Source organism: Calliphora vicina, chromosome 5, assembly GCF_958450345.1.
Source record: "Calliphora vicina chromosome 5, idCalVici1.1, whole genome shotgun sequence".
NCBI classification, from domain to species: Eukaryota; Metazoa; Arthropoda; class Insecta; order Diptera; family Calliphoridae; genus Calliphora; species Calliphora vicina.
The window spans coordinates 84,884,130-84,907,146 of record NC_088784.1 but is presented as its reverse complement, the minus strand read 5'-3'; the positions used below and the strand labels follow the sequence as shown (position 1 = coordinate 84,907,146).

General features: G+C 34.4%; 3 protein-coding genes across 3 annotated transcripts in view; 2 read left to right on the top strand and 1 right to left on the bottom strand.

Annotated features, from left to right (window-relative positions):
• Window positions 1-23,017, top strand: part of LOC135960472 (cyclic GMP-AMP synthase-like receptor 1) — a 38,091-nt gene that overhangs the window by 6,280 nt on the left and 8,794 nt on the right. The gene's annotated exons all lie outside the window — the stretch shown is intronic.
• Window positions 1,571-9,238, bottom strand: LOC135961960 (serine-rich adhesin for platelets). Its single transcript, XM_065513617.1, has 3 exons — window positions 8,351-9,238; window positions 3,406-3,556; window positions 1,571-3,170 (listed from the first exon to the last, which is right to left on the bottom strand). Exons 1-3 carry the CDS (start codon window positions 8,631-8,633, stop codon window positions 1,796-1,798), a joined length of 1,809 nt encoding a protein of 602 aa, XP_065369689.1. The 5' UTR covers window positions 8,634-9,238; the 3' UTR covers window positions 1,571-1,795.
• LOC135961430 (trypsin-like) lies at window positions 19,187-20,002 on the top strand. The gene has a single exon (XM_065512930.1). The coding sequence runs from the start codon at window positions 19,187-19,189 to the stop codon at window positions 20,000-20,002; it is 816 nt and encodes a 271-aa protein (XP_065369002.1).

Genomic DNA, 23,017 nt, shown 5'->3' with positions numbered 1-23,017 from the left:
TAGCTTTTAAAAATATATCTGGTATTATCTTATCTAAAACATTAATTTTCAACTATTATTTCCGTCAAAATGGTCACGGAAAAAATAATTAAAACTTTTCAAAAAAATCCAATATGGACTTTCAAAAAAATAGCAAAATAGCAAATGCCATTAAACAGTAGGTATAAGGAAGACTTGGACATTGATAGAAAACCTGCATGAGGAAAAAAAGGCCTGACAGATTTTGGAAAGGCAAAAGTTGTCGAACAAGTCCTTCGAATAGCACCGAACACTTCTATCACAAAAGCATCTCATAAAGTTAAATGCTCTGATTATTTTGTACACATAGCCGAAGTTAATTCTAGGTTCAAGTCGTATTAAAGAACTTAGCAGAACGAACGAAAAATTTTTTAAAAAAAAATACCGGTTGTGTGATGGATGATGAAATTTAAAGAGGCTGATGGACTAGGAAATGTTCAATAAACACAGCCTCAAAATTGAGGTAAACACCACAAATTATTTGATTTTTTTTAAGATAATGAAAATCATAAAATCTATCCTTTGATTAAAATTTAAAAGTTTCGGTTTGTTGGAGATTGGGCTGAATAATTCGTTTCTGAAAAAAAATATTTTAGTCGGACTCTAATGATTTTCATAGAAAAAATCCAAAAATTCACTGGTGTTTACTCACTTTTGAGGCTGTATTATTTTATGGAGTGTCTATGACTTCTACATTTCTTAAAACAGCACAGTGAGCTTTAATATTTCTGGCCCGATTTGAAATCATCCACTATGAAAAAAACCCTTGAGTGGTAATCAAACAATAATGTCAATTTTGTACCACAGGAGTCAAATCCACCCAACTGTCCAGAGCTTCGGTTTGTGGAAAAGTATTAGGGTCATGTAAAAAAAAAGATTAAGAACAAAGATATCCCAGGACATGTCCGAATTTAAGCATAAGTGGACCACCTCGTCCAAAAAGGCAACACAAGCAACTATAAAATCCTTAATGGGAGGATTTCCGGAAAGAGTACATAAATTTATAAATACCGAGTAATATGCCAATATTTTAATGTTTAATGGACTTGTACAATATTTGAATAAATTTACGGTTTTTTGAGAATTTTTATTCTGAACGGTTTAAGTTTTATTTAACTTAATACAAGTTAATTATTTCTTAATCAAATACAAAAAATAAAAATTTCTTAAGAATTTTTTGGATTGCGACCTATTAGAATAATTTCCATTGTATATTGTCAACCACTGAATATTAATAAAATTGAAAGAAATGTTAATTCGTAATTGTTTTTGTATGTATGTAAGAGGAGAGAACAGGGAATTTGGTACTTTTAATTCTATAAATGTGAATATTACCGTTAAAAAAGATATAAATACTGAAGACGCGGGCGGAAAGTGTAATATAAAACAATTTTTATAAACTTTGTGTAATTTTTATTTCTTCCACTCCAAAGATGTATGAAGGCTAGAAATTGGGATCGAATGAATGATCTAGAAAACTACCACAATTTATTGTTATTTCGTTGTAGACATTATATTTCGTCCCCAGTAATGAATCTAACAAAAAATATAAATTAAATTTACATATAATGGTAAAATGATTTATTTTTCATTATAATTTTTACATTATAACAACAAGCTTATAAATAATATTACAATACTGTCTGTCTCATTTTCTTAATTCATATCCTTAAGTTGTTTCTCTGAAACATTTCACATATTAAAATAAAAATAAATATTTACATTACAAAATTTAAATAAGTTAGAACTACATTTTTTACTTCACTGATAAATTCTTCTAATTACCACTATTGGCTGGATTCTCATCGTCGGACGATAAATCGATCATACTCTCCACGCGTGACGGTGACATAACATAAACAAAATGTTCCGATTGCGGTATTTCATTGATATTATTACCTGCAGCCGTGGGCGGAGAATCCGTATCATTTGTACAGTATTTTGTATGTCCATCACCACTGTTGGCCTCATTACTAACGTTGTCCAATTCCAATTCGATGTCGCTTACTATGCGCATACAACGCATTTTAGCCAGTGATTGGAATTTTGTGGGCATAGAACGCACCGAGCGAGCCAAACTAAGGAAAAACAAGGTATTGGCATCTAGATCACGATTGGCCTGTAAAATGGCCGATATATCAACCTCAGCTGATTTTAGTTTTTTTATGGGCGGTGGAACACCAACACCACCACCATTGGTGGTGGTGGTAGCTGTTATGGTAGTGGAGCCGCCTAGAGCAGGCATAAAACTATTGGCCAGTGTAGAAGTGAAGCCATTTGTTTGGTACTGAGAAGTTAGAGCGGAGGTAGCCGAAGCCGATGATGAGGGTGTGGTGGAAAAACTTAAATTAATGGCTGAAGATTGTGGTGAAGGTTGCACGCGACGTATTTTTGTTATGAGTGGGGAATTCAAACGATTAGCCATCGTTTGCGATGTTGCACTCATGTGGCTGGTAACATTCGGATAAATTTGTAGACCCGAAGGTGTAATTTGTGCAGTCGATGAGGAAGTGTACACAGAGGAGCTGTTACTGAACTCCTTTTTAAAGGTATCAGCAGAGGCGAAGAGTTGTGGCTCGATTATGAGACAACCCACCGAACTGGCGGTATTACTTGAGGGCATTGGTATGGGTCCTTTGGCTGAGAGTTGCGGCAAAGCGAATACCTGTGAGGGCATAGATGTGGATGTAAGCGAGGCTAAAGAGGCTGAAGTTGTATAACTATGAGAAGTATTACACATTGAGGAGGCAGCTGAAGCGGACGAGGTTGAAGAAGACGTTGATATGCTTGCCAAAATGGGTTTAGCTGTCAGTGAGGGCGGCAATTGTACGGTGGGCAGTGAGGGTACCGGCAACATTATTGTTCCCGATAAGGAGGACGTTCCTGTAGCTGCTCCTCCACCACTGCTGGGTATAGACAATCCTATGCCCGAGGTTTTAATACCGCCCGTATTGGTAGCATAGTTTGGCATCATATTGGATATGGATGCTGCGCTAATGGGGACATTTTTTAACATTATATTATTTGCAATAGAATTTTGTTTTAGATCTTCCTCGTCCACTGAGTTGGCGGAAGCTTTGCTCACTACTTGATAGCCCAAATCACATTCATTATCTTCGTCATCTTTTGCTATTGTAACATTTGTACTTGATCTGAAATGGAAACGAAGGAATTTTTAGACTGAGGTTTAAAATAGAAGATTTATATATTTTAAGATATTGAACTTAATGAGGTTATTATCAAAACAATAGCTAGATTTGATTCAAATTAGTTATGATCTGTCAAATTTGATGGTATAAATATGAATCTCTCACTAGCCTCCTATTAAACAAAACAAATCAAGTATTTGTAATTATGTTATTGACTAAAATAAGAAATAGATCTTACCTCCCTGGTCCTTGATAGGGTTTCAAAAAGTCCATATGCTCGGCATGAGCCCAAAATTGATATTTCTTTGAGGTTTTGGTGCCAACACGAAACGAGCGCAGATATTTTGTATAACTGTCTCGTAAATTTTTCCACTTTCTTTTGGAGGCATCTGAAAAATTGAATAAAATTTCAATTAAAAAAGTGTTTAATACAATAAATTCTAAACTAGTGTCTGTATCATCTTGATATAAAGATTTCAGCTAAAATTAGTACACAAAAATTACTATTTGAATTAAATATTTCAACATTTGCACTAATGCAATATATTCCACTTTTCCATTTTAAATAAAATCAAACGTTACATTTATAATTACATAGGAATATTAGTGATGTTAAAGTATTGAAAGTTAAAGATTCAAACTATTGAGTAGTAGTATTGATTCAATACTTGAAAAGTATTGAATAATATCGAGTATTTAAAAGTACCAAAATTTGACCATACTAAAACATATAACCGCTTTCAAAATATGTTTGTTTATCTATCCGAAACTTAATCTTACCACCCTTATACTCCTCCACTTCCTCAACTGGTTCAAGCGAAGGTATAGCAGTTGGCATCAAACGAGCTCTTTTCGATTCATGATGCAGTTCAATAAAATCCGATTTTTTAAAATGAAACATACAAATTTTTGAATGTTTCTTGAGATTTACTCCACACGCATCACTCCATATTTTTATTTTGTTTTCGGGACATTTTACAAATTTGACATGTTTCTGTTCAAATGAATTTTTACAAACACAACACTTGACTTTCATGTTTCATATAAAAATTGAATGTTATCTAATTGTTTAACAAAATGTTATTAAATTAAACGAATATTAAAAGAAATGTAAATTTTTTTCTTCCCCAAAATGAGCTGTACAATTATTTTAATGCTTGAAATGTCAACCAACAGAAAGCAAGAAAACAAAGCAAAGAAAATAGGAATGATAAAATAATATAAAAGTATTGTTTTTTTTACTCTTATTACGACAGAAAAAATGGCAAGTACAATTATGTCAATTGCAGTGCCTGTAATGTCAAACAACAAGTACAATTGTCTTTGGCTCACGTCACATTTGAAATTGTAATTTCTTAGACGTTATAGAATTTAGGGGACCCTATCATAGAATAATATGTAATACATAGAACAAAATGCATCAAAATATTTGTTTGTTGTATCAACCATATTTGTGTTGTAGTAATTATTTGTAATATGCCATACTTTCACCTTTGCCTAAAGTTCTTACCTATGGCGCCCTAACACAAAAAATACATGATTTCTCATAAACTAATTAAAGTAAAAAAGTGCCCTAGGTCGGCCACTACTTCAAACATCCATACATGGTTGCAATTAATGTAGTTTTTTTGTTCATCGTTTAACGGAAAAATGTTATATTCAAAATCAAACTTATAATACATTTTAGGGTGGTTTAAAAATAATTAAAGAATCGAGTATTAAATTAAAAATGTTTGATTTGTAAACAAACAAATCATATCATACATATAGAACATTTGGTCAAATATGTATGTATATGTGATGGAATAACATCCGAGGAGTAGGAGGTATGATTGTCAAATAGAGGTGTTTTGTTTTTTTTTAGTTTAGTACATTTATTTTGCTTTGTTTTTATCGGCATCTTTGGAGCGTAAAATGTTTTGAGCAAGAGAGCAGCTTCTCTTTTATTATAATAACAGTAATGCAAACTTGTCAACAGTTGTGAAAATCGCCGAATAACAACTTAATAAGAAGTTATTTAGTATATGTAATAAAATTACATTATTAACTGAAGTTTAGCAAACCTTTCACTTTAAACAATGCTACGTTTAAAAAAGTAGGTCAAAATTAGTGGAAAACGGATTTGTAGCTTCCCGAAACAAAAACACTTTGATATAAACGTTAATAAAACCACAAAGACAAAGAAATCTGTAATATTTTTTTTTTAAATTTTCATACCTTTAGGAATCGATAATAAAAACCAAGTCCGATAGTATACCTACAGTAGGATTTGGCACATTTTCACTTTAATTTAAAGCACTTTGGTATTGAAAATCAACAAACGTTGCCCACAAATGGCCGAGATATAATTTTGGTTCTTAAAATCATCAAAATCTACTTATAAATGGCCAAAAACACAACTACCTCGATTTTATCACAAAAAATAACTTTTATGGCGTTTTCTTTTCTGACACAAAATGTTGCCAACATATTTTGTACCATTTATTAAAAGTTACCCATACCCTCATAATGTTTTACATTTTTAACGATCACAATAGAACAAAAACCATTACCATTTATGCAATTTTCTTTTATGTACCTCCTAAATGTTGTAAAACTATACATTTTGCTGTTTAAAAAGTGCAGCATTTCTAACCCTTTGATAAAATTGAGGGTGAAAAGTGTAGCATATCTTCGGGGTTTTAGGGCAACATTATTTGAAAAGAACACATACGCTTACCAAACTACATTTCTTCTAGAAAAGAACACAGAAAAGGGTAAATGCCAGAAAAGAAAACGCCATTAGTTGCTGCCTATTTCAAAATCAAAATAAAAACCAAGTCCGATGATAAACCGGCTAAGATTTGTTAGTTTTTAAAATTTAACATTCTCTTCACTTTAAATCTTATTTTAAATGGTGAATGAGGGTATAAATAAGTTTGTCATTCCATGTGTAAAATTGAAAAATAATCATCTAAGACCCAACAAAGCATAACACAAAAAAACCCCCTTCATGTGCTTGGCGATATGTCTTGGGTTTAAAAGAGGGACCTTTCTTGGACTGCACGCTTTTAAATTATGTTCTCTGAGACATGTGCGAACAGTCGCAGTTATATTAAGGTCCTTTATTAGTTCGGTTGCAGCTTTGAAAGGATAATTTTTGCTCTCGCGGATCAATCTTTTGACGTGAAGCGAAGTCGTTATATTCCACGGCTTTCAGCCATTTCCTTATAATTAATTGCTTTGTGAATCATTTTGTTAGAACACTCAACCAATCGACCAACTTGTCTATAAGATTTTCCATCTTAGTTTTTTGATTATTTTTCGTTTCTCCGCACCCATTTTATTTAAAATATTTGAACCCATTTTATTATAGTGGTGCTATTATTTTTTCCCTACTGTATACATATTATTGATCCTTATGAAATTCTAAATCGATTGAGCATGTCTGTTCGTCTGTGTAAAACGTGAGAACGTCCAAAATACACAAACAGAATTAGCAGACTTGCAAAAATAATGTTTATTGAGAGTTATGATCCAATATGTTAAACAACCCAAACAATAATTTTCACATCTTTTTTTGTTATTTGTGTAAATATATTGCAGATAATACCATAAAATTTTACACCCGTTATTTTTATGATAGAAAAATGCATATTTCTTTCCGAAATATCCATACAAAATTCAGCAAAAATAAGTTTCGTGCTAAAATAAATCAACACTAAATGTTTTGTGGCTCGGCCCATTTTTGACCATAGTCCCCATATAATAAAGTTCACTTCCGAATATCACTTAAATAAGCATAAATATCTTATGAATGAAATCAAGTTGAAATTCGACATAAATCTATGCTTGATAAATACTATGGGAATTCTGCACTATCAATTTCAATGGTAAAAAGTAGTTTACTGAATTTCTGGACGGCCAGTTGGGGTATTACACCCGAAACAATTGAACAAATACACGATATTGTGTTGGCCGATCGGAGATAGAAAGTGCGTGAAAATGTATAAATAAATATTTCACATGGTTCAGCGGATTCTATTTGGAACGATTACTTGGGCATGAGAAAGCTTTCCGCAAGATGGTTATCGCTTTTGCTCACAATCGGGTGCTCACATGTGCAGTTTCTATGAATTAGGCTATGAAATGCTGCCCCTTCTACCCTATTCTCCGGATTTAGCCACAAATGACTATTTCTTGTTTCCAACTCTGAAATCTCGGCTGAAAGAGATTTGACGGAGAGATAGACAACTATGTATGTACCTATTTTGAAGAGCTCGACAAATCTTATTTTTTGGAAGGGATAAACAAATTGGAGAAACTTTGAACCATAGAGAATAGACATAGAGCGGAAACTCTCCTGTCAAAGACCTAACTCAGTTGTCAGAAACCTAAATGGTGAGAATGTATTTGTTGAAAAAACTGTGGAAACAAAAACAACACTCGTATGTGTAATTTTTTGAGTCATTTTTTTGTTTGAGTTTTTTTCTAGTTTCCGCTCTATGTTTCTCTATGCTTTGAACTATGTTCAATATTAAAATGATTTTTTATCTAAAAACCTGTTTCATTCGAAAAGTAACGGACTTTTTGATCCTCCCTCCTACCGTTAAATCTATTTTTTTTTTACAAATAATAAAATTTTTCAAGCGATATAGCGCCTGAAGGATTACTTCGGTGAGGTTAAATGGAGCACAGCTGATACACCAATTATATCAGCTGTAAACGTCAGTTTAGCCAAATCTATATTATTTCTGTGCTGAATATCAGCTGCTGAAAAATGCACTAAAGTAGTTCAAGTAGTGCACAAAAAAAACACTACATTGTCAGCACCACTGCTGTGTATCCACAAAATTGCTCTCTCTTGCTTCTCTCACACTATTTTGTTTTGGTTTCTTCCTCTTGCAGTTTTCTTGTAGTATTTTAACGATTTTTTTCAATTTCTTCCTTTTTTTTGCAATATTATTTTAGCTACAAGATTTTCTTCTATGGCCAGATGAAAAATTGCAATGAAAAAATAACTAAACTTTGTAATTTTGATTATAAAAGTGTTTTTTTTTTGTTTTTTTTTGTTTTGTTTTCATAAATAATGTGTGGAGTTGCATTGCCTTTTATAATATAAAACACGCACTATACATACATACACACACAATCTCTCATACATACACACACTTCCACAAAGTCCGTTTTTTTTTTGCACATACCCACAGATAAACCAATTTCTTCGGCGATTTGTGTCCAAACTTTTAATTTGATTTCAACATTTTTATAGTCCGGATGATGAGTGTTATAAACGATGTCATGTTTTTTGACAATATCAATAAAATCGGTGGTATTATCGGATGTTGTAGACGATTCACTGATACCGCCGCGTTGTGTCTTAATTGATCGCATAATGCTGGTTTGGGTGGTGGTGGCGAGGGCGCTGCTGCTATTACCGCTTAAGGAGGTGCCAATCAATTCTTCAGTAGTGGCTACAAAAGACATTTAAAGTTGTGATCCGTGTTTTTCCAGAACTGTCTTATAGTGCAAAATATTGTGCATTGATTAAATCCAGACAAACGCAAAACCCAGGAGAAGAGGCGACACAATTGCTGCGGCTGCTGGTGGTATTGATGATGATGGTTTGTGTTGATAGTGTATAGTTTAGTCCGCACATACAAAAGAGCTTTTTGTTGTTTTTTTTTTGTTTGCTTCTTTTGCGCTGTAGTTGTATTTCTTTTTTTCTGCTGTTTTTTTTTTGTATCCCCGTGTATGCGTTTCTATATATTGTGCTGATGATGATGATGCGACGACCGCTCCGACAAAAGTTGGACACTTGAATGAGACGATTATAGATATGCGAACTAACCAACAACCACCGCTTTTGCAAATGTACACACAGCCAACGACGAAAACAACAATAACAACGCCAGCAGCAGCAAACAACAACAACACCAACAATATGAACCCCAAGAGCAGTAGCTGCAGCAGCAGTAACAGCCAGAGTCACAGCAACAACAACGACGACGACAATGTTAGCAACGACTACGAGCCAAGAAAAATAAAAAAACATAAAAAAAAATCGCGCGCACAAACATACACACTCAACTACACATGAAACAATTGATGAAGAAGCACCATCTCCAACGTTAACAGCCGCAACAACAAATACAGGCTGGCTGCCTGTTTTCCGAGAGAACAGAGCACGAACGTCATAGAGGGGGGGAGGGCTCAGGCAACAGCAAAAACTGCAGTAGCAGCAACCGCGTTGTCAAATCGCTAAAATACACTACGCTACAACGTACGTCAATAGTTTGTTTTGTTGCTGTTGCTGTTTTTATAGCGAAATTCTTTTACCGGTCGTTTGTTTCTTCGTTTCAGTTTGTTGTTTAGGTGAATGTTGTTGTTGTTGCTGGTGTTGTGTTTGTTTTATTATTTTTTTGTTATGCTTTTAACAAAAACATCAAGCAACAGTGTAACAAAATAATAACAAAACCTCCAAAACAAGTTAAGTACGAAGGTGTGAGGAAAAGTCCTTTGAAATCTGGAGGGAAATTGCATTATTTTCTGTGAACACTTTAATGTATGATGATCATTGTCCCATGATTTGATGCTCACAGCAATTGGAAATTCGTTACGAAACAATCTGAGTTGATTTCCCAAAAGAGAACAACAAGTTCTCATTCTTGGAGCCATCTTTCATCGATGCACTTTGTCACACGATTCACCAATAGAATTTTGTTTTCCATAACAATTGGATCCTCGATCTTTAATAACCTCATTCCAAACGGTTAAAGATTGTCAACTCAGCGTCAGCCAGCTGCTTTAACAGAAAGTAACTTTCCCAGAAAATATCATTTAAAAACAGTGGAACTGTGTTACAACAACAAAAGCAGGTCATTATTGGGTTCATATCTCCATCTCACATCGATCCACTCTTCTCTATTATTGAAATAAAAAAATTCCATTAAAAAAAATAATGAATAGAAAAAGTCGTAGGGTTAAACTACGAGGCCATACTCAAAAGTCTTTCCAAAGTAATTTAAAAAATGTAGCTTCGGGAGAATAATAACTATAAAAATGCCATTTCTGGATAATATCTGTGTCCGTTTGGAAGAATAGCGTAAGTCGAAAAAAGAAGTTTTGAAATATTCCTAATTTAATTTGTATTATTTCTTACAAAAAAATCTGTAACTTATTTATTAGACATCAAAGGAACATGTTTTAAAAAACGTATTGGTAAATATACAGCCCAATTATGAATACAAAATTCCGCGGGAGTTTGTTCCCCGGGAGTTGATAGAATATTTGACACAGATTTGAAGATTTGACTACTTTAAGAGCTTTTTCGTCATAAATGTCGATTTAAGCTACAACTTTAACCCCCCCTCTTTTTTTTGTCTCCTCTATCAAAATTTTTTGGTCGGACCTTGTAATTTTGGAAAAATTAGATGTAGTATAGTGTTATTAAATTTGGATTTAAGCAATTTGGATTAATTGGATCATTGCAGAGTAGAAACACAAGCTTGCTGACTGGTGTGCAGATTTTTTGTCAACTTAAACGTAGACGGAATCTCTAAAGCTCTCATCTTTTCACTCTCAGTTGAAGTGACCAGGCTTTTCTTAACGAAAAAAATTGTTTGGCAATGAATATGCATTTTCTCAGAGAAGCGGCATCCGCCTTCAATTCCGCTAGCTTGTGTTGCTAAACTCAAATAGGGTCGTTATTCAGGGTCGTTATTCAAACTAACAATTTAATTTGTCATCGTAGTCTCTTTACCAAATCTACCCATTTTTAAACCATAACTATAAAATTTTCTAAAAATCGCCACTCGGTTACAACCCTAGAAGTGTGTTTGGGTTAATTGTCTTTCTGGAATCTTCCAACTATGAGCATATTTTCCTCAGTGTATGTATTAATAACATCATTTGAAATGAATCTGTATTCGATACCAGTCATAGTAACCTTACCACCGCAAAACTTGACAGTCTAATTTCTCTTTCCCTTCGGCCTGTCTTACAATGTTCTTCTATCACTACTTCTATATACCTTATAACATGTATTTGGATTCATCTGAAAAGAGAAAAGTTTTGCATTTCTATCTCGTCCAGATTGAATAAGACGAGTACGATTTTGTTGGAAATTAGGGATGCCAATCCCGAAATCCCGGGATTTGTGAAAAAGAATCCCGGGATTTTTCGGGATTAACAAATCCCGAAATTTTATGAGATTTTTTATATTTTAGGAAGATTTATAAAGCACCCAAAATACTTAGAAAGCTAAATTTCAATCAGGGTGCAGCACGTATCCCTTGCATTGACAGGCTTTTACACAATTTACACTTTTACGAAATTTATGTTCAAGTTATTTTCTGAAGGGGACTAGGGGCAAATGTAGCCCGATTTCCGCAGTACTCTACAGTATAATTTCAGAGTACTTACAACTTATTTTGTGCAAAATTTTATAAGGATTGCCGCATAATCAATATATTTATGACTACTCACACAGTACTCCGGGGAAAATTGTATGGAGCTAGGGGAAATCATGGACCATTTATTTTAATTTAATGCATTAGTTTTTGATTTATATTTTTACTTAAATATATTAATGAAATTAATAGTTTTTATTGTTGAATTTGATGTTTTTAACGTTTAACTAAAATCCCAAAGTCCCGAAAAATCCCGGGATCCCGGGATTTACATTTCTAAAATCCCGAATCCCGGGATTTGTAAAACCCAGTCCCGTTTGGCATCCCTATTGGAAATAGAAGGTTTTGCTGAGCGCTATATCTATTATCATTAGAGTTGTGCCGATCTGAACTAAGACACTATTAGTTTATTGATTCAGTTAAAAGGTGGTACTAAAACTACCAAACAATTGCAATGAATTGAAAATGAGATTGATTTGAAAATAACATTTGATATATAGTGGAGGAAATGTCATTTGTCAAACAAATTTCCTCTCAAAACAACCTCAAATTGAATTCAAATTTAAAACCCAATACCTTTTTTTTTGGAAATTTAAGTTTGGCGGAGTTAGAAACTCTCAAATTGCCAGGTTATCCCACGTTGATTCTTGTTTCCAGTCGACCTATATCTTCATATAGGAAGCTGGATCATTAAATCTTGTATTAAAAAGTTAGGTTATGAAAACCAAAAATCAATTGCATGTGGACAATGTAAACTTCGAAGAAACTGTAACGCGGTACAGTTAGACGACGCCAAACATTATCCAATGCGAGAGTGAGCCGCAAAACTCTCGAAGGCGGCGAAAAATGGACGGCCTGATTGCCCTTAAGCAATAATGACAATGACGCGCGAGATCTTTCTCCACCCAGAGCTGAATTACGACTCGAAACCCAATACCAAGGCGAATTTATAGAAGGTCACGACGGAACTACAACAGGTACTTTGTTTTTGTTAAAAGATAATTGAACAGTCAAATTAGCCTGTTGTTGTTTTTGAGTTTGTTGTATTTTTCGGCACAACAAATACAAGTGAATTGACAGTTCAATTACCCAGCAGTTCTGGGAGACAGTCCCGAACTAGTGATTTTACACCTCATTTAGGGTGGGAACTAATTACTTCAATAGTTACGTCACTAGTTATTTTAACACGTGCATGGCCCTTTTTCATTACAACAAGACTGTCTAAATGCTGGTCTAAAGTACTCAACGCATTGGATTCACATACTGGTTAAAAAGCATCAGTCACCTTACTAGCTAACTAACTGGTAACTTGAGCTACATAACTAATTATTTTCACATGTACGGGTGTTAATTTACCTCAAATAGTCAGCTAAAGGACATATCATAGACAGTCCAACAAACGATTGCTTGTAAACAAACCTTCCTTCGACAACGCTCCAATAGATTGCTTCTGGTGGGTAAAATAACTACTTCCTAAAGTGAAGTACAAAATAAAGGTTTAAAGTAACTTCACAAAAGCTTACTAAGAGACACTGAGGTGACTATTGACTTCAAGCTATATTACATTGGATATACGTATACTTAAGCAAAAATTAATATAAACTGCATGAGAATTATATCAACACAATTTGTAAAAAACACGTCAAATGACCCAACATGCATATATAAATTGTAATCAGCCAAGTGATAGGACATTAGTGACAATTACTGTCTATCTGTCAACTTGCTTAACTGCATAGTATCTAAACAAGTGAAGAAAAAAAATCAGCTGTTCTTCTGAGGTCACCTTCTATAAATTCGCCTTGCCCAATACCATATATGACAACTAGATAGGTATCATTCCCACCATTCCCATTCCCACGTGTGAAAAGACAGTAATTTTGTTTGATTTTTTCATTGATATTTCTCTCTCCGTTCTATGTATTTATTCTATACCACAGATTAAACAGATATGAATCAGCTGGTTTCAGTATGGCAATAGGAAACAAACAAAATAAAGTGTGAAAATGGTTTTGGTTTGGAAAGAAGGACAAATATATATCACATTCGTTGCCTATTGAAAATTGTATTCTTTCTCTCGCTCTGCAAACCACTACCATTGAGAAGTGGTTGTATAATGTCAAAATAATACAGCCATACAGTTGGGGGTATATTGATTTTGTCATTCCGTTTGCAACACATCGAAATATTCATCGCAGACCCACAAAAGTATGTATATTATGGGTCCTTATGGAGTTCTACGATGATCTTGCTATGTCCGTCTGTCTGTCTGTCGGTTGAAAACACGATAGGGCACAAACGAAAGGAGCTAGCTAACTGAAATTTTCATCAAAAACTCTCTGTTGATATGGTTTGTTTGGTATTGAAATTATCGGTCCTAGCCCCCATAGAAATGTCCCCCCGGAATACTATTTGAACAGGCATAAATATGTTGAATATGCGGCTTGCTTCTGCAGATCTTCAATTATGCTTTAATTTTCAGGCTTTTTAATAAAAGTTCCTAGGTAGAGGTATTACGCGGCTGGTCTTCTTACAGGCTTTCAGGAGAAGACCTTCTATGCCTTCTTAACATTCAAATTTCTAGGGATTTTAATATTAAGAAAAGTGTCATTTTAGTATTCAAAAATTAATTACCCGGAATTTTTTTTTAATAATAGGAACCCAGCTCGAAACTAAATATATTTTTTTGTTCATAACTCCTTTGGTCATAAATTCACCTTTAGATTTTGTATTTTGAAACATATCACAGAGTTGATAGCAGTCAAATTATGGACCTCCTAAGCTAACTTGTTTAAATACTAAGAGGACTTTTCAGATTGCATTTGCAACTGACGGTGCTGGTGGACGGACACTATTAACCAACAAACTGAAACTCTGTTTAACCATGACAGTTGTCTATCAAGCGAGCCAGTCACCCAGTCCACGACAATAACAACAGCAACAGCAATAATGATGATGATTTTTTTATATTTTCATTTATTTTGTTTTTGTAACTGTTACAAACCAACGAGAGAGTAAGGCGGCATTAAAGAGCACAACGACGGCAGACAGCCATACTGCTGACTTGACTACAACATCCTCTTCAAAATAACAGCAACAATAATATACAAACCAGCGGCAGCAGCAACAGCACACCACAATTTCTAGCAGCAGCAGCAGAACGAACAACACACACAACAGCACTGTATACTCTTGCTCTAGAATATTTGTTGTTATTATTGTTGTGTAGGTATCCACAATAACAACAACGTACAGCTCTCCCTCTGTTCTTTATGCCTGCCTGACTGACTGCTTGCCTACCAGCCACCTTCTCTCCTACGCCTCGCACTAAACCAACAAATTCTACATTAGTAGAAAACAAAACAACAAAAAAAACAATAAGGAGAACTGGCGTATGTCAGCTAGCTAGCAGTGGTGGAGGAGGTTTATGAGGCCGCTTCTATTTTCTCTCGTTTTTTTTTTTTAATTTATTTTCAGTGTGCGTTTGTTGGTGTGTGGGTTTCTGCAGCAATTGCCATCGTTGTTCAGGTACTTTAGCGTACAATGTGTGTTCGGGTATATAGACGCCTACATGTTGACGTAGTTGGACGAACGTTTCCCTCCCGCTGGAGTAGATATTATAGGAAGCAATTTTGTTAAGGACTTGTTAAAATCATTCTAGCTGTGTTGCTAATTCGAAAGCTCTTGGCTCCCAAATTTGGAAATCCTTAAGTATTAAAAACAAATAATCCTTTAAATAGCGAGCTTTCCAACTAAGATAATGAATTTTAAATTTATTAGGCGCCATAGATGTCAAAGATCTGTTTTCATATCACGTGGATGGTTGTAACGGTTGTGTTCAAAACGAAGGCTGGAGAAGATCAGTTCATATCGGTTCTTCTAAAAACATTGCATATGCCCCCTATTGACTAGTAACTGTTGCTATACTGGTACATATTCCTATAAACGCACATCACTTTTTTGAAACAACTTACCAAAAATGAGCTTAAAATAATATTTAAGGAGCAACAAATCTGTTCATTAAATCTTTATTGAAATCATCTACAATTTCAATTGTACATTTATTGTATTTTTTTAATATTAATTTTAGTGGTTACCTCTATTTTTTTGAGCGCTCCCTATAAACGCACTTTAAGTTATGAGGTCGTTTGACATTTTTATACCCACCAAAGGTGAGGTTCCGTTTGTATCAAACATCAAACTATTTGTCGCCTGAGTACATATTCTGGGTCCTCATAGGATTATATGACAATCTAGACGATATGTCCGTCCGTCTGTCTGTATGTTGAAAACAGGATAGGGTCCAAACGAAAGGAGCTAGCTGGCTGAACTTTTCCATAAATTCTCTCTGTTGATAAGATTTGGAAATGGGCAATGTCATTCCATGATTTCAACTAGCCCCCATACAAATGTCCCCCCGGAAGACTTTAATAAATAAAATGAATAATAAAAATAATAATAATAAAACAGTTTGAACAGACAGAAATATGTTTATTAGGAGGCAATCCTGATAAAATTTTTCACAAATTTGTTCTAAGTACTCTGAAATTATACTGTTAAGTAAGGCGAAAATCGGACAACACTTGTCTCATGTCCCCATTCAATGTCCCCCTCAGAAAATTACTTGTACATTCATAATTGTCTTATCATTATTAATATCGTGATGAAATCGTTCTACCAAGTTTTGTGAGGTTTTAACCCTTTTTATACCCTTCACCTTTGTGAGAAGGTAAATATAAGTTTGTCATTCATTATAATTTTCCGACCCTATAAAGTATATATATTCTGGATCCTTATAGATAGCGGAGTCGATTAAGCCATGTCCGTCTGTCTGTTGAAATCAACTTTCCGAAGACCCCAAATAACTTACACGATTCATACATCAATATCTCCGGAATACTTCCGGCTCGGTTGCTATTTAAAATCGACAAAATCGGTCCACAAATGGTTGAGAAAAACCAGGACAACCTCGATTTTTGACCTATATCTGGATTACTTAGTCATTAATATAGACAATATGGATATCTAATGATAGATATTTCAAAGACCTTTGCAACGACGCACAGTGGTATGAGAATAAAAAAAAATGGAAATAAATCTGTAACTTCTAAACCCTTAGGCCGATTTGAATGCGCAATGAGGAAGTGTAGTCGAGTTTAAGTTTTAAATTTGGACCTCATGAGCCCACCAGGAGCGGGACCAGGGGTTCCCAAAGTAGGGTATGTTCAATTTTTAAAATGATCCTATTTCTTCGTTTGTGTTCCGATTTAAAAAAAATTACACATATAGAATCTCCTCATCGACTTTGCGACGTATATAAGAACATAGTAAGTTGGTCCGTACAATGGGTCAAAATCGGAAAAAATATTTTTTAAGCAACCACAGTGTGCAGTAAATCATCCCATAAGTATCATAAGGTATCCGTTATCTAGCAATAGTAGCTCCCCAATGGTGAACAACCTCCAAGTCAATCAAGGATCCGGTATTTTATCTGGCATATCCATTTGTAATACCAAATAAATACGTTCAGTACTCCTATTGAACTGGTATCCTGTACAATGTTAAACTGTTGTTTAACTTAGTTCATCCAAATATGTAAATCAATCAATAACAAGTCCCGACCAAAGAGAAGCCGCCTAGCTGTCCAACATCACAAGTATCCCTCTCCTCAAGTACTCTAGCGCAAATGAAGACGGCGCAAATTTCAATCTAAAAGATTGAAGAATATTTTCCCCAGGCTCTGGCTTCGATTTTACAATTTTCCTGTTTGGATCCATCTGTGAACCATATTTGATCAGTCATCAGTCCCTAACGGTATTAGATCTTCACAGGTTCTAAGCAATACCAAACGGATAGTCTGGTGTCAAGCACTCTGATATAAATTTAAATTTCAAATATTGAGAAGAAACGATAGATATCCGCGATAAAAGAATTTCACATTTACAAGACCTGTTCTTTAGGCCAGAGTGCTGCGACATCCTTCTCCCTCTACCAAATCACATTGCGACTGATTCCTCTGAACAGGCACCATTCCATGCTTTATTACTGAAGTTGGGTTCATCCATTTTTTCCACTGCTTCTCATCGAAGAATGAATCGCATGAATGTGGTATCGATTTGGATAATCGCCTTAGGAAAGTTGTCATCAATATTGTCTGATTTAGCCTGTCCTCCTCGGTTTTGGTTGTTGTTAGGTCTTATTTGAACAGTTCCAAATCTATGTGATAACCTTTCTCTTTGAATTACATTTAGTGACCCTGTTCAAAACCTTTCTGTACTCTATCGAGAGACCTAGTGGTTGGAGTTTTGGGCTTTTCTGGGATGAAATAACCTACAAATGTTTCTGCAGATAACTCTTTGATTCAGTGAGGGACGTGATATGCCCTAGGGAACATAGGGCTTCGACAAGATTATTCCATCTTACACTATCGTTACTATATGTTTTGATTTCTTGCCATGTTTTATTTAGCTTTGTTGTGTCCGTTAGTATTGTTCTTCGCCAAGTGTTCGCTGGCAGTCCTGTTCTTCGCCTTGCGGGTTCCAGTCCAGTGCAGCTCTGGATATACTTTCGATGGGCTTAGGGAGTGTATGCCCAATCCATTTTCTCCTCTTGATTTGGTTTTCGATGGGTGTTTCTTTGGTTTTCCTCCAAAGGTCTGTATTGGTAATTGTGTTTGGCCAGAATATATGGCATATAATTCTTAGGAATTTGTTGATTTGCGTTTGTACCTTTCGTCTCACTTCCATAAAGCAGCGGTGATTTTACGCATGCATTGAAGATGCGCAACTTGGTGTGAAGAGATAGTTGCTGTGAGCGCCATATGTGTTTCAATCTTCCAAACGCTGATCTCGCTTTGCCTACTTTGGAACGGACATCATCATCTATGCCTCCGGTTATGGTCATCATACATCCAAGGTAAGAAAAGGTGTTCACAAACTCAATTTCCTGGTTGTTTATTATAAAAGAATCGACAATGTTATTATTAATGCACATTGCCTTGGTTTTCCTTATGTTCACTTCAAGTCCTACAGCCTTGGAAAGAACTGTAACATCATTTGACCTTGCAATTACATTTAAATGTGCTGTCTGGAAATTACAAAGCCCTTCTTGAACTTGAGAATCTTGTCCAGGACTCTTGCTTAGATAATCTTCAGCTTGTCGATGGACCAAATATCTATTAGGTGGAACTTTGGTGAAATAACTCAAAGTCGAACAATCACACAACGTCATTGGGCTTCTCAAGAGTCGATACATCCGTCCTTTCATTCTGGGAATTTTTATCGGTTTAAGACATAATTTATGTGTCTCCTCGATGTTCATGCCTTGCGCAAAGTTTCGGACTTTTGACGAGCATGGTTCAAAAAATTAGTATAATTACCAGACTTTTTCAACTCAAATATAGTACCTCTTCTATATTAAGTTTCCGTTGGCCTTCAAATTAAAATTTTAAACTAAAAAAAGTTTTAATTTTTATCTCTTAAACAACACAAAACGTGTGTTTTTAGCTTATCTAAAAAACAATTAAATGCAAATAAATCATTATTTACAACTACACATTAATTTAAGTTGAGTCTATAAAAGAGATTAACATGAGACATTGATTCATCTATCAGTTTTTGTTGGCTCAATATGTGCGCGTCTTTACTGAGCAGCATTTGTCTAATTGTCGGTTGCTTTTTGGTGGCATCCATAAAAGCTGCAAAAGTTCCAGAAAATGAAGTGCAACCTAGAGTTATTGGAGGACGTGTGGCGGTGGAAAATTATCCCTTCATAGCTTCTCTAATAGAGTCTACCGAAGACGGACTTTTTCATATTTGTGGTGGATCCATAATAAACGAACGTACCATTTTGACGGCAGCCCATTGCCTGTTTGGCGTTTCACCGACGACATTAAAAGTTCATGTAGGAGATAAGTCCCTTGCGATAAATGAGGGAATAATTTACGGTGTTGAGGCCATTTATATGAATGAAAATTGGACTACTGCTTCATATGACTATGATGTGGGCTTGGTGAGAATTGCGGGTTTCTTTGAGTTTGACCCTCAGGTACAACCCATACAATTAGTCGGACCTAAAGATAGAATAAGAGTTGGTAGCTTTGCTACCGTCATCGGTTGGGGATTTACTGATTTGGATAATCCACGAATTTCCGATACCCTAATGGTGGCCCATGTACCAATAGTTAGACATTCAACATGCAGACGTCTGCTGGGTGCTGAACAAATCACCAGGCGCATGATATGCGCTGGCTTCAAAAAAGGAGGTGTAGATGCTTGTAAATATGATTCAGGCGGTCCTATGGTGATCAATAGGAAACTTGTGGGCATTGTATCATGGGGTATTGGCTGCGCTGAACCCAATAAGCCGGGTGTTTACGCAAGAGTAACGGAATTGTTGCCCTGGATTAAGAATATTTTATTTAATGAATACGATGAAGTTTTGTAAACAACAAATATATTGAATTGCAAATATAAAATATCTCTATTGGATTGTGCATAACGGTCTGTAGTTGAGTAAGGTGTCAATTGATAACATAGAAGCAGTAAAGGATAGGTATGTTGTGCAAACTACAGGCACATAACAGTACATTGCCATATTCAGAACTAGAGGGTATTTAAAGACAAATCAGAGTTTCCAATGTTTGAAATATGGTATTCGTTTTTATATTACACAGTTGCATTTTCGAAAGGGAGATTTATGAATACGAAAAGGGCAATTGACAATTTTTTATGGTTTTAGAAGTTTGGGGTCATTTTAACCCCAAGTACTAGAAAGGGTTAATTTTAATTTTTGTGCTGTTTTTGTAAATACTAGGCTTTGTGTTCTATTTTTCTTAAGTTTCATCAAAATCGACCTAAAAATATATAACATTTCGCTATCTTTCCAAGAGAAATTCCAAATATTGAAAAAATTTACCTTTGACCTTTACGATTAAAGGGTTGACGTTTTCCGATTTTAGTAAAACTATCAGACTATATTTAAAATTACCTGGACTATAATAGTCTGAATAGATTTTACTTAAAAAATCATAACAATAAGGAAATTCGGCTCATTCGCCAAAATATGGCTTTTATCGAAAATCGCAAAATTTAAATCGCAGGTACGGAAAAACTATACGAGGTATTGTCATACTTTTTTCATATTTTTATTCCCTATTATGTTCCAAATAAATCCCAAGGTGATGATCGAAAAATTCTGAAATTTGTTTAACAAAATTTTTAAAAATTTGCTATTGGAGTTTTGAAACTGCCTTTTTAATTTTTAATTTTTTTTGGTCATACCTGAGAATAGGTTAACGGTATCCTACGAAGACAAAAACTCATATACAAGTAAATTTGGAAATATTTTAAGTAAAAATAAGCTTTTATTTTAATATTTCTCAAAATATGTTAATTTTGTTCCAACATTTCTTGTTCTAGTGGCCTGTGACACGTTAATGGCCTGGCGATTTTTTAATAACTTTAACATTTTTAAACCAATTTTTGTCTTTAATATCTTATTAGAACGACAATTACGTACACATTTCGATTGTTTTAAATTAATTTGCAAAAGTAGTTATTTAATGGCAAAATTTTTACAAAAAATGAAAAAAATGCATTTTTTTCCCCACCTCAAAACTTTAGCGTCGTTGCGCCACCAAAGTTGCGCAGTCAAAATTCACAATTTTTTTTTTTTTGGAGCACTCTAATGTATATACACATCTGCTCAAAATAATAGATACACCTAATTGGAAAAAATTTAAATGGCGGTAACATTGAAAATTTCCTCGCAAGCGTTAAGAATACATCATATTATTAAAATTTCTATCTGGCAATGTCATGTCAGTCAAAAATCTGGCAACTATTTGCTTTCATGTTGATTTTTAAAAACGAATTTATTTGAATTACAAAAAATTATTTGCTCATAAAAATAGATACACATCAGTAATTTGTAATTTGTTTATATACAATTTTTTTTTTGTGCAATTTTTTGTTCCTATTTACGTGAAACAGTAAGTATAATTTAAATTTTAGCAACAATTTTATAAAAAATAGGACTCTTTTGAAGAAAATGGGACGAAATCATCATTGTACCGAAGATGAGAAAAAAATTGTTCAAACGATGAGAAATCAAGGAAAATCATTACGGGAAATAGCAAAGAGCATAGGAAGATCTTTACATTTTGTCCAAAATGCTTTATCTAAAAAACAAAAAAGAGAAACTCGCGGTAGACCAAAGAAAACCAGTCCAGAAACAGATAGGCGGATCGTCCTTATGGTTAAAAAAGACCCTTTCATATCATCGAAAGCTATTTCTGCGGAGCTATGTAACGAAATCAGTCCACAAACAGTTCGTCGTCGTCTTTTACAAGCTAAATTGCCGGGAAGAATTGCCAGAAAAGTGCCACTAATGCGCCAAAAAAATATCAAGACAAGATTAGAATTTGCTAAAGAGCACTTACAATGGTCCGGGTGTGAAGGCGAAAAAAAATGGAGAAATATTTTATGGAGCGACGAAACAAAAATAAATTTGTTTGGAAACGACTGCCAAAGAAATGTACGCCGACCAAAAGGAAAAGAATTCCACGTTAAATTTACAAAAAAGACGGTAAAACATGGCGGGGGAAACATAATGGTTTGGGGTTGCTTTTCATGGAATGGTGTTGGTCCGATATTCCGAATAGAAGATACCATGAATGCTAGTGGGTATAGAGACATATTGGAAAACGTAATGCTGCCATATGCATCGGAAAATATGCCAATAATATGGACATTCCAGCAGGACAACGACCCAAAACATAGTTCAAGATTAGTTAAAAACTGGTTCTTGGAGAATAACGTACCTGTTTTAAGCTGGCCCAGCCAATCCCCTGATTTAAACCCAATAGAAAACTTGTGGAGTGAATTAAAGATAAGGCTTTCGAAAGAAGTTTTCAAAAATAAAGACGATTTATGGGAGAAAACGCAAAAAATATGGTACGAGATTCCATTGGAGAAGTGTCAGAACTTGATATCCAGTATGCCCAGAAGAGTGGAGAAAGTTTTACAAAACAAAGGTGGATATACTGGATACTAGCTTTACTTTAATAATAAACTATTTTTTTTAAGATAAAATTTATTAGCTTTTGTTTAATAAGAATTTTTAAAAATGTATCTATTATTATGAGCACCAAATTTTTCGAAATTTAAGAAATTTAATTTACTTTATAATATTTATTATTAATTATGAAATATTTTGTTTTTGTTTTTTACTCTCCTTTTAACTATAAATAAAAATCGACTGAATTTTTTTTATAATTTTACAATATACCATTATTTTTTTTCGTTTTTAAAAAATAAATTTTGGTGTATCTATTATTTTGAGCAGATGTGTACATACGTTGGGAAATAAATTTTCGATAATCATATTACACGTATTAATCGTTCTATATAGTGGAGTCGATATACCCATGCCCGTCTGTATGTAGAAATCAATTTTCCG

What these genes read in the sequence shown, in the direction of transcription:
- LOC135961960 (XM_065513617.1), bottom strand. Translation starts at nt 8,633, where the DNA reads ATGTCTTTTGTAGCCACTACTGAAGAATTGATTGGCACCTCCTTAAGC. An exon ending in AGAAATTGGTTTATCTGTGG is followed by an intron (nt 3,557 to 8,350) that starts GTATGTGCAAAA and finishes TCAATTTTTCAG; the next exon opens with ATGCCTCCAAAAGAAAGTGG. An exon ending in CCCTATCAAGGACCAGGGAG is followed by an intron (nt 3,171 to 3,405) that starts GTAAGATCTATT and finishes TTTCCATTTCAG; the next exon opens with ATCAAGTACAAATGTTACAA.
- LOC135961430 (XM_065512930.1), top strand. Translation starts at nt 19,187, where the DNA reads ATGTGCGCGTCTTTACTGAGCAGCATTTGTCTAATTGTCGGTTGCTTT.